The sequence below is a fragment of the Gobio gobio genome, assembly GCF_949357685.1.
Source record: "Gobio gobio genome assembly, chromosome: 13".
NCBI classification, from domain to species: Eukaryota; Metazoa; Chordata; class Actinopteri; order Cypriniformes; family Gobionidae; genus Gobio; species Gobio gobio.
Genome location: NC_137106.1, coordinates 35,711,780 through 35,725,021, shown reverse-complemented (window position 1 = coordinate 35,725,021; position 13,242 = coordinate 35,711,780). Strand labels below are relative to the sequence as shown.

Below are 13,242 nucleotides of genomic sequence, written 5' to 3'. Positions count from 1 at the left end.
GCATTCATCGGCTTCAGCCAAATCCCGCGCCACAAATACTATCGCGAGATTTAAAGCGGCTGTCCTTGACCAGGGAAACTACAGGGGTTTTCATATCCTTCCTGCCCTTGACTGCACATTTGTTATTGAAGTCGCTTATTAAAAGATGAGAGTGCATCTCTCACAATCATCAAACCATAGCTGTGCAAATAATACACATTTTTACGTGCTTTTGTATCGTTTGTTTCCTAATATTAAATCCCACCGTGTCCGTGGTATTGCTTCCACTAAATTTAATAATTAGCTGAGTAAATATCTTTATACAAATGCATATCTACTAACACTTCTAATATTAATAATAATAAAACCACAGTAACTACATCACATTACAGTTGTTCTTATTCACGTTGGTAGGCTACTTCTTGAATCATCCTTAAGATTTGCAAACCAGTAAGTGCATTTCTCAAAACAATTCGTACAAACAGTCCCACACAATGTATTATCTACAAAAGCATGTTACTAAATTCATCTCTCAAACAAGTATTTATGTCACTGCACATATCTGTGCCATCAGAATGTCCTTGTGTCATTGGTCACAAACAAGATAGTCAAAATGCAGTCATGTTGTCAATATAACAGTGTAGGCTACTCTGTCAGTATATTTTCAGATGTAAACTATACCTACAATTATGAGGATTGACAATTCACAGGCCTGCACTTTATCTGTATGGCATACATTATGCATTTTACACATTAGGCTTACTCTATGGGATATTGATTGCGAGACAGGATATCAAAAAATTACAGTATTGCGATATAAAGAAAAACACAAGACTATACTCAGTGGCACACAAACACACACACATAGCCTAATATAGCATTACAGTGTCCAGTTTTACAGTATAGTGAAGTCTGATTACATATCTGTTGTGTCAACAAACGTTTGAATGATTGAGGACATGGTTGTTCTCCAAACATTCGGCTGCACCTTTCAACCCACCTCGGCCATAAAGTCATGATTGAGAACATGGTCCACAATAGTCAAAGTGGCAAATCTCTGCCTCTTTTACCACTTCCACTGTTTTGCCTCTGTACCCTTCCACCACGCATCCTTATCCCTACACTGTAAAAAATAAAAACGGAAAATGTACTGGTAATTTTCTCCCAGTATTTTTCCAGTAATTTTACGTACATTTCCGTTAACCCTTAAAACACAAACTAATGCAATGCGTAATTCAAAATACAGGTAAAACACCTGTAAAAAAAAAAAAAAAAAAAAAAACTTTCATATTTATACAGCACATTGTGCCCTATTTTTACGGATTTTTTTTTTTTTTTTTGACAGTGTACGCAAGATCTTCTTGGCTTTTGACCCTGTTTGTTTCCTTGTTCTTCCATTGTCAGAATTTGTAAAACTGTGTTGTGTTCTGTCTATATATGCTTGTTACAGTAAGCCAGGGAGTTGCCTGGATAACTACTACTTCCCTTTGAACACTAGATGTCAGTCACTAACATGTCTCTGGCATGCAAACATCCTTTGATAAGGTTGGTACTTGTGTTTGTTTATATTGAAATAGCATTAACCATTAAGAAAAAAATGCTTAAAACATGGTAATGCCGAATCTTTATTTATTAAAAGCTTTATTAAATGATTTTAATTTCTATTGGTTAATCCTAAAACTTTCTGTTTATTCCCAGAGTAAATTAGATTTTAAAACCCAAATTTTGTCCCCACTGTATACCATTAATGGTATTCTTAAAATTATTTTGGGGTACCATGTTATAGCCTATATGGCGTAATATGGTAAGCATTCAGTACCATAGGCTATAATTTAAAGTACGCACACACACACACACACACACACACACACACACACACACACACACACACACACACACACACACACACACACACACACACACACACACACACACACACACACACACACACACACACACACACACACACACACACACACACACACACACACACACACACACAGACACACACACACACACACACACACACACACACACACACACAAACACACACACACACACACACACACACACACACGCATGCACGCACGCACACACAAGTATGTATGGGAGTAAAAAAGCTATAAAAAGTTTTTATATTTTAAATAATTGCATTGGCGAATTTCTTATGGAAATATATATTTTCATTCTCTTTAATGTATGTTTTCTGTTCTGTATTTATTTACCTTTCTAATGGTCCTTGGTGGGAGGAGCTAAGCTGTATAAGACTGAATATATTTTTTTGTGTGAATATATTTAATAGATAGATAGATTTCACCTTTTTGCTCTTTGGGAATAAACACTCTGGAACTGTACATTATTGTCCCTGTCATCCCTTTTTTCACACCTCTTATTGTAGCCTAATTTTAATCTTGCACCTTTCACTATAAGGGTAAAGAGCAAATGGAGACTTTCTCTACTCTCTCCTGCTTTTCTTTATTTATTTTCTTCTCTGTGTTATCTCCTTTTCCTTTTCTTATGGCCACTTCATGCAAAGATGGAGCTCTAATATTATGCAATCCCTGTTTCCCTTCCCCCACACTTGCTCATCTTCCCCATCACTGGTTTGTCAGAGTGAATAAATATGAATCTCTGGAAGGATGCATTAATATTTCTATAACCACAGTGTTAATGGTAAGCCTTACAATGAGGGATATGTGCAAGTGTTTGTGTATTTATATCATTATTCAAATGATATATGATATACAAATGCATTCAGACTATTACAAAAACCCAGTGAGTCAGAGTTGGAGAGCCTTTGGAGTAGCTGTCAGCATTTGTTTATGAGTTGGCAGAACGACGCTGGAGATGGTATGTGTATAGAAGCGTGAACAGGGGATGCGAGATGTAAAGGGGGCGATGAGGAGGTGGGCTGGGAGAGACATGCACTTTGAGATGAGGAACAGGACAGCGGAGGGCTGTGACTCAGAAGAGAGGGTGGTGAGAGTGGGTGTCAATCGCTGAATAATGATCCTGTTCAATCAGCACCTGCACGCTGTAGAGCAAATTATGTACAGTAGCCTAAAGAATTGTCACATCCCATCTGCCTCACACGCTAAATAAGGTTACCGATCACAGGTGACATTTCAGCCTTAGAGAGCAGGTGCATTAAAATAGAAATCTCTGACAGAAATTAATTTAAGAATATAAGCAAAAAAATAATTTGCTATTGCATTTGAAGAACCTGTCAAATATTTTCTGGCTTTTAGTCCTTTTGTGTGTAATCTTTGAGGTCGCCTATTTGCATTCTTACTTCTAAAAGACAATAATTCATTTTTAGCAGATATACACATTTAAAATGACAGAAAAAATATTGATTCATTTTGCACTCGTACCAACACATTGCTCACATTAATGAGAAATGTCCTTACTCCAAACACTGCCTATTTATTATTTATGTATGTATTGGTATGGTAAGTAAATAAAAATAAGCATTTAAACTTGTTTTTTAGAAAAAAAACAGCAAAATAAATGAACTACATTATATAATAAATTACATTATATATTAAAATAAGTTAATATAATTAATTTTCATTCATCAATTATATTGAATATTTTATTGATTCTCAAAACAAGTGAAAACAATCTCTAACACACTAAAGTTTTCATTTTGCATTACTGCATCTCAAGTAAATCTTGTTTTTAAATATCATAACATTTCCATAATGACATAAGTGATTGATTTATTCCTGGAAAATTGAACAGAACCAGCTTGAAAATATTTTTCTCACAAAAACACATTTCCTGCAAAGGGTGAGAGAAAATACTATATTTTAAAAGGAAAATGGAAGACAAAATTTATTAAGAATAAGATGTTTTTGCAGAGTGACTGTGACATGTCCATTTAAATAAAATAATTATTTTCAATATAGGAAATGTCAACACATGCAGGAACGCAAGCTGTGCTTGTCTAGGGATTTCACAGGCTCTTTTTATTATGTCCAATCAGTCTCCAGAAATGAAAACTGAACCACTTGATTATTGTACTTGCATGAATCCGTTTGCGGTCTGATGTCAGCGTCCACTAGAGACCATTTTTTTACTTAACAGTGTAAAATACTGTATAGCACATCTAGAAGTCATTGATGCATAATGCTTTTCCACAAATGTGGTTTGGCAGAAGAAAATCATCAAGAGAATGTAGAGCAGTAGAGAAGCACGGCTCTGATAATAGCAGAGAGATATTGCAGTCTTGGCTGACAATGCTTTTAGTGTTTTGCTCTTCAGGTTGTGCAATAAGTGTGCCATAAAGTCAGGCTATACGGTTGAGAACATCCCTTTCAGCTTGGAGAGCAGAGGACATTATCTTCTCCATCTGATGATAACAGCATTGTGTTTCCTTCAGAAAAACAACAAACTGCATTTATGTTGCTGCATAACTGGTCACCAGCAAAAATTGTGTTCTGGGTGATGTTGTGCTGCTAGCATCACAAGAAAGACATGTTTGTTGATCAGCATCACTGCAGTTCAGTATCTTAAAAGAGGATTTTGTTATATTAGATTTTATCTATAAAAAGTGTTGCAGACTTAAAATAGATACTTTTTTACACAATGGCAAGAAAATTAACAAAATGCTTGAACAGAAATAAAATACCAAGCTGAAATTAGACATTGAGAACTTGCATAAGGGTAATGTCAAGCTATTTAAATTTTTTATTTTAAGGCATGTTTTGAAATTGTAAGTAATGGAAATCTCATAACAGATTATGGTAATTTGATCAAACACAATAGAATAATGTTTTAGAGTGAGACAAACCAACTCATTGTCACACTTTGGTTCCAACAAAGGAAAAATTGGGATATTTTTTCAGCAGTATAGTATTTATTCAACAGCACCGAAAACACAAGGAGCAAAAAAAAAAAACGGTATACACTATGTAGAACGGACAAATAAACAAGGGAACTCAGGATTTAAATACAGAGAGGTAAACCAGGAAACTCAATGATCAACAGGTGAGCTTATTTAGACTAATAGGCAAACACAGGGAAACGAGGGCTAAATCCGAAATCACCCCCTAAACCCTCAATCACTATTCCCTATAGTCCACTAATACAGTTCACTTGAAGGGGTAAATGAAAACGAGTGAGTGAATTTGTTTTTACGGTGCAATGTGGGATAGAATGAGTGCATTCGATAACGTCCACTATGGTTTCGGACACCACTACAAATGGCTGTCCCCTCAAATAATGCCTTATTTGAAGTTATAGAGGGCGATTTCAGATTCAGCCTACACAGGGCAGGGGAACAGGGGAACCAAACCAAAATACAATGAATGACACATAATCCTGACAGTACTCTCCCCTCCGGAAAGGCATAACAAGAAGTTCAACTGAGGAGGGAGGGTGGGGGCACTGGAAGAGGACAAGGGGCTGGCAAAGGGCAGGACATCGAAGGAGATGACTGAAGGAGAGACCAGGGCTGTGATGATGGTGGGAGAAGCCAGGGGCCGAGGTGGAACTGGAGGGTAGGCGAGCCAGAAGGAGCCGAAGGGGTGGAGAGACGGAGCGCAGCGGACGGCTCAAAAGTCCATGCTGCAGGCAAATTGACGTCTGACCAAGGTTGAGCCGATAGGTCGACAGCTGCTGGAGGTAGAGCCTGTATCCACTTTCCTGGGCGAAGCTGGAGACCAGAAGACCTGAGGTAAATCCACATCTTGGACATAGGAGACTTCGATCTGGGTGGGACCAGAGGGGGCATAGGAAACTTTGAGTTTGGCAGAACCATTGAGAACCAATCCTCTTCCAATTCATCATAAAAAACAATTGGCAGAGACCAGCTTTACCACATTGATGGGATTGTGGGCGGGGTCTTCTTCCATTCCCTCAAACTCCACTAGCAGTCCCACGACAACGGATGATGTCGCCGGCTCACACACTTGGGCAGACTCACAGTGGGACTCGGGCTCTGGGGCTCGGGCTGGCTCAGTCCATTTCTCCACTGGCGATAGTTTGTGCGTCATGGCACGCTGAAGCTTTCAATATGTGGTTGGCTCTGGCGTCGTATCCGTGCAGCATGGTGATGGCTGGCTTGGCTCTGGGCTCAGAGTGGTGACGGGTGATGTGGGGCTGGGCGATGGGGATGGCATCCTCTTCTGCTTCCCCCACTGTAAAAGAGGACCCATTCAACCACAGAGCAAAGTTAACATACTGTGCCAAGGTCCAGTAGGGATCCCCTCTTGACATCAGTAGTCAGATCTCATTGTCCAGCCTGCACCTGAAACCTTCATAAGGTCATCACATTTGGCAAGGTGGCTGATGTTAATAAACTCCTCCACATAGTCCCCGAGATCTTTGCCATTTCGAAAAAATAGAAATAACAGCCCCATTTGGCCTCCGAAAACCTCCCACTGGGGCTATATTAACAGCTGCTGTATCCATTTTTAAAGGTCCATTCTTCTGTCACACTTTGGTTGCAACAAAGGAAAAATAACTCAATGATCAACAGGTGAACTTAATTAGGCAAACACAGGGAAACAAGGTTAGGATACACATGACAGGGAAGCAGAGACAGAAAAGAACCAAACCAAAATACTACGAACAACACGTAATCTTGAAACTAATATGTTGTTGATATCAGAATACATCAGACTGAATGCTGCCTTCATGTGCTATCAGAATTATCGTAAATACCAGTTTCCTAGTTAAAAATCAAGTCGTATTTACCACTGGGAAGCTTGGGATTGGATGTGCCATAAACTTAAAACGCTTCTTGCTGTGATTGGTATACTTTATTAGTTTTTTCCACAACAGCAAACCTTGTCTTGTTGTTAAAGTAGCACAAGCATATTGTATGTTTTATATACACCTCCTTTATTTGCAAGCTGACTATCTAGGCTTTATATGATTGTCAATGAATGGGAAACTAAATATAATTTTGGCTTTAATACGATTTATTTTATTTGTTATAAAATATGACTAAAAACATGTTAAAAAACATGAATAATGTTGCTGTACATTACTGTCAGCTGACTTCAATAATCACGATTGGACAGCAGTCCCTTAACACCTAGTTTACACATGCTTGTGTTTATCCATGTCGTGTGTGTCGAACCAGTGTGTGTGTGTGTACTTGTGTATTTCAGCATTTGGATGTACTTAGTGACGTTGCCAGGCATAATCCATGTAAAGCCTCTGGTTCAAAGAGGATCTTGGTTAGTGCAGCGTACAGACACTCTAACACTCTTGTGTCAAAACGCTTGCTATTGTCTCTGCTCGTGTTGGGAAGATATTAAATCAGATCAAGCAAACAATAGATTCAGGTTTGTTAAGTTTTTATTGGCATTTCTTATACTTATTTTACAACAACTGACACATTTATGCAGATGTACAGAAATAAAAAGTGTGGCACTATTGTGATGTTGCAGAACTGTGGTACTTCAAACCAAATGCATGGATTGACCATGCCCATGCTGTACAGTAATGTCTACACATCGGGAATGACTTGGGTAATAATAAGTGAAAGTGACACGCTGAATACATATATGACCACTTCGGGTGGAATAATCGTTACTCGACACTGTCTAAAGGCGATTACAAAATAGCAGGCTAAGATAAGAAATCAGTCACGTGATCTCCTGCACCTCACAGTCTAATTCGTCTCCTCTCTCGCTACATCTGAATGTGAAGCATGGCTTATATAGAGTAAAACACAGAGCAAGGACACACAGATGACTGAAAACTTTTAAGAAATTGAATCCAAAACTTGTGTATATTTAATAAATAAACACTTTAAAAAAAAACAAAGAAACCAACAAAAAAAAAAAGAAGAAGAAGAAACTTCACATGTGAGCTCTAGCCATCAAATATGCACTATGTACATTTAACCTTTGGAGAGAAAGATACAGAGTAAATGTGATCATTTACTAGACTATCAGTTAAGACAGACACACAACGACACTTTCTAGATAGAGCGTTAAGGGGGTGATAAGTGCATGTGTGCAAACCGGTCAGGTGAGTACCATGGTAAAAGCACATGTGCACTGTTGCAGGTACAGCGGGGAGGGGAAAATGAGACAAAACACTTCTTGTATGGATTTAGCCACTTCCCAACATCTTTGTGGCACGCTGGTTGGCTTCGTCAATCCTGGTTTTGTTGGAATCAGCCTGGAAGACAGAGATAACAGATACAGTAGGTATTTCATCCAGTATTATGACAAAGCTGCTTGTTTTCAAACACAAACTGGGAGAGTTGATATATTCAATTAATTAACCGTGATTCATTTTGTGATTCCAGAGGGTTTCAAGAACTGTTTCGGATGTAATTATTCAAGAACTATTTCTGATGTAATTATGACAACGCTGCTTGTTTTCAAACAGAAACTAGGAGAATTGACATATTAAACGAATTAACCACGATTCACTTTGTGTTTCTAGAACTGTTCGTTAATAAAATAGAGGGGGAAAAATGCAATAATCTTAATTAAATTCGATTTTTTGAATATATTAACAATAATTATTACTTGTGTTAATTAAATATGAATCATCATGATATTCATAAAAATATATTAATTACAATTATGTTTTAAGTTATCCTGAAGCCCCCTTGCAGTTTGTTGAGGCCTCCTGATTGAGAACCACCATTCATTTTTTGATTCCAGAAGTTTCAAGAGCTGTTCATAAATGATAGTTATTTAAGTTAAGGTAGAGTACTTGAATATAATAATAATAGTATGAATAATAATGACAAAATAAGAGAATCCCAACAAAATCCAAACGCAAGTGGTCACAGAATAATGCCAGGTGTAAACGATAATATGTCTTGGCTGACCACTTGTGATCAGATGACTGAAAACACATCTTGTGGAAACAGGGCTTCTCTCGCTTGCTCGTTTTCCAGGATATTGTACAAAATTTGTGAGCGTCAGGGCACTATCTGCATGTAGTGCAGGAGTATATGCAGTATATGTAGCCTGGCTCCTCCCGCCTACGTACTTCCGCTCAATTTTCATTTTTCTTCAGTACGCCGTCTGGGATTGCGGTAAATTCTCTGGTTTTCTCCAGTCAAAATTGAACCGGTCCAATTAGCGAACAGAGGGAGGGGCTGACAACGATGACGTTGATGTCGTGCGCTAGTTTGAGATGACATGCGTCACGACCATTAGACGTTAGCGATTGGTTATGGCAGATCCAGAATGGCTCTGGGCAGATCCAATAGTTTTAAACTTCAACAGAGTACCCGCCTTCAAGGAAGTTAATGCTTGTCAATGGAACAAATTTGTACAAATGAAATGTACGAGAGTCTGGTAGGACCAGGCTACAGTATATGCAGGAGACTCACTGAACTTCTGGGAGAGGTGGAATGTCTGATAATAATAATAATTATGTTTAAAATAATATATAAAATAATTTTAAGTCATCCTGCAGCCCCCCTGGAAGATAGTTTGAGGCCTCCTGATTGAGAAACGCTGTTCTGGGTGGTTCAAATGAAGAGCAATGGTAAAAATGATCCAGACTTCATTAAATGGGTCATGAATTGAGAAATAAAATGTTCCTTTTGACATGTAAGAAGTCTATAAAAAAATCCTGTAAGTTTCGGAACTCAAAATGCCCACGTTAGTCCAAAAGCATCTTTTATTGAATCCAAACTCGGAAAACGACTCACATTATGACGTCATAGCGCGATGAAAGACCGCCTCTGCAGAATCTAATCAACGTCTACTTCAACATCATCACATCTTTGGCCCCGCCCACCTTTCACTGTGGGTTCTACGGTAAATCTGACGCAAATTTGGCGCAGGCTTTGAAAACAGACTTTTAATGTAACATATGGACCCGACAGCTATGCCACAACATTTAGGGCCCTAACATACACCCGGCGCAATGCGACGCCAGGAGCGACGCAAGTGTTTTTTGCTATTTTCAGCCCGACGCCGTTATCATTTTCACGTCCAGCGCCACGTTTGTATGTACAGAGGTGTGTTCAGGCGCATTGTTGGCGCGTTGCTATTTTGAGGCAATTGAAAACGACTGCGCCATTGACAAACTGGTCTAAAGTCAATAGCGCACTATTTTGTTTAGTGTTATTTTAAGGGCTGAGGGACCATGAGAGCGGGACTCGTGTCTCACGGAGGAGTGACGGGAGTTTAAAGGAGGAGCGACGACAGTGAAGGACGAGAGAGGACCAGGCCTGGAATTTAAGTTGTGTTTTATTCATGTTTTGTTTATGTATGTGCACGGCAGTCGTCCGTGAGGGGCTGCCACTTTTACTTTCACTTTATTTATTTATTTTATTAAAGTCTGTTGAATGTTCGCCGGTTCCCGCCTCCTTCTTCCCTGAACCTACATACCCCGTTACAGCGTGTTAGTAATATGCGCCTATAGGCGGGTGCACAACACGCATACACTCTGATTGTTACACATATAGGGACGCTCAGCAGCCAATACACTTTTTTAAATATTAAAAATAAAAGGATTCCTCTCTGGAGAAGCGTTCAGTCTTTCCGCAAGCAAATTTCACCACGTAAATAGCGAATCTGCCATAGTGCAAGTCCAACTGGCTTTTAAACGGAATGGGAGATGAGTCTCTTTATTGTTTTTTGCATGTTATGCCCAAAACACACCCATGACTCATTAACAGGTACAACCCTTTTGTCATTAAACTAACAAAAGTGGATTCGGACACGCCCTAAGTCCTCCTGCGCCATGCACTTCAGACCATGCGCTCAGATCGTTAAAATAGGGCCCTTAGGCTAAGTAACCGTGTTAATTGTAATACCCAATCTGTGACCAATGATTTCTGATGTGTTGATTTCTGTTTGGTTCATGTACAGTCAGACGTCGGGCTTTGTCTCAAAATCGTTTATTGCTTCAGTAAATCAAGCCAGTGACTAAACGATCAACTTCAAATTGTTTCTCTTAGTAGCATGAAAAAAACCTGTTGTTTAAATTGTGATTAAATTATATACAGAAAGTGATTAGAGAACGCTACCTTTATAATCGCTGGAGCTGAGCTGAAGACACAGCGTGAGTTTATCAGTGACTGAGTTCTGGCAAAAGCTCCTGTTATAATCAATGATGCTGTCTACACTGCACAATGCATCTCTTATTTACATTGTGTTTGAGATGTTAGTTATGATGAAAGCATTCATGAGAGGGCAGAATTCGAGTTGCATTGACGAAATCATTGCATTTATGCGTTCAACAGGCATGTTTGTCATCGGCTACAATGCTCATCGCTGCAACCTTTCATACCAAACGGGCAGATCTAAATATAATGCTATAATCGACACTTTTCACGATTAGTTTATCTCGACAGCTGTAATAGTAAAAGATTTCGAGATAGTTCCACGTTATACTTATTTCATATGCAAAGATGTCAGCCAATCACAGCAGTGGCCATTTACACTGAAGTCTCACGGCAGACATGACCCTTCAAACAGAGCGTTCAAATCAGAGGGCTAAACTGAGAGTAGAAATGGCCTTTTATTTCTAAATTAGGACCATTTTTGATTTAAAAATCATACTTACATTATAAGTGTACCATAGGAAACATTGCAGTTCAGTTCATGACCCCTTTAATGCACGCCTCTGAGCAAACATTCATCTCAAAAGATATTTTTACAGTGTGATGTGACAAGCACCAACAAGCATCTTTTGGTATTATTAGACGGTCTTATCTCATGAGGGAGTTTACAGTCAGAATTGAGGCTCTTGTGTTAAGTAATTTCTCCAACATTGCAATGTCATGATCTTACCTGGTCCATGATCCTGTCGATTTGACGGTTCTGGGTGTCGATCTCGTTGCCCATGTCGAGAGCCATGTGGCGTAGGTTACCGATGATACCTCCCACCTGTTCCAAATTCTCATCCATTTCGTTCTCTCGTGCATCATTTGTTACCCTTAAGACACAAAAAACAGCCTGGGTTTATTGAGAACGCTGATTGAGATGGGCACCATATCCTCAGGATGATTTCCACATTAAAGTCAACATGGAAAGCCAATTTTACGTACAACATTATGGAAAACATTTAGTTATTATATTCTGATGAAAGATTTCAAAGAAATGTTTTTTTTCCTGTGATGCACTAATGGCATTATATAAGTAAATACTGTCAATTTGATCTTATTCTGTCTGATGGGTTGTACGGGACAGAAAAAGGACGTAACGACACAGTGCGAGATTCTGTTTACTCACATTATGGATTCTGTCTACACTAGCACGACTAGAACAACTGTCTAAAACCATTAAGGTGTATATGGATTCTAGCTGAGCATCTCATTTTGTTTGCGGACTGACACGGGATATTTTGAGACAGCGGACCAACAACAGCTCAGTGGTTTCATGTCCATCCCTGATGTGCCTGAAGCTACAGTCTGGCACAAAGCGGACATCCGTCTTCAACAGACAATTATAGAGATCCTTGTGACTCACTGACAACTGTGCTGCACTCACTGCTGATACACTAGATAGAGGAAAACAACAACAGTACAATTAGGCTATGCTCACACAGTCAGCTTTTGGGACTGACAGCCATATTTACTTACATGTCTCTCAAATGGTTCAGTCTACACAACAGCAGACAAGAGCTAATGATCAAATAATGTCTGAAAGAACAGGTAACTCTAAGTCATTGCCTTTCTCGAATTGGCGAGTCAATAAAAACGTTGTGTCCCAATCTGTCCTGAACAGTACATGAAATTTTAATTAATGTCCCAAATTGTAGTATGATAAAATGTGTATTCCAAAGATACCCAGCTAACATTACCCACAACCCATTGCACGTTGGACAAAGATTCAATTAGAACTACAAACACAAATAAAAAGCGTTGAAATACCACAAATATGGCGGATGTGCGAGTCCGGCGGTTAAGTAGAGAGATTTAGAAAAAAAAGGGTTTTGAGTGATTAATAATCAGTATCTAACCGGGGGAAAACTATGTATCTGTTGTTATCCGCATTATATTTAATCTGCAAAAGCATTGTGAACTTTTATAAAGATACGTTTGGTCTTTTAACTTTTAAATGCATCATGCGAACACGTGAGGAGAGTCTCCACATGAAAACCACACGACTGGCAGAACAATGTGCTGCATTTCTCTGAAATGGTAGGATATTAAATTGAATGTGGAGGATTTTAACTGTGACAAGGTGATTGACAGGGCAGTTTAAACGCTGACAGGATGCAGCCCTTAAAGATGCAGTTATGACGAAGTAATATGTCCCATATTCTGCTACACTGCTAAATCCTACATCCTTTTAGGGCATAGTATAAGGAGGCGATTTG

The 13,242-nt window shown here is 38.9% G+C and overlaps 1 protein-coding gene across 3 annotated transcripts in view; it reads right to left on the bottom strand.

Moving 5' to 3' along the window:
• Window positions 1-4,826: 4,826 nt before the first annotated feature.
• Window positions 4,827-13,242, bottom strand: part of snap25b (synaptosome associated protein 25b) — a 53,350-nt gene continuing 44,934 nt past the window's right edge. For 2 of the 3 annotated variants that reach the window (XM_079832573.1, XM_079832572.1), the window contains exons 7-8: window positions 11,712-11,856; window positions 7,274-8,121 (exon numbers count right to left, since the gene is read on the bottom strand). In XM_079832573.1, the coding sequence (XP_079688699.1) occupies window positions 8,053-8,121; window positions 11,712-11,856 (214 nt within the window). In that variant the 3' untranslated portion in view covers window positions 7,274-8,052. Of the gene's footprint in view, window positions 8,122-11,711; window positions 11,857-13,242 lie in introns of all 3 variants that reach the window. The other variant, XM_079832571.1, reaches the window with a different exon arrangement.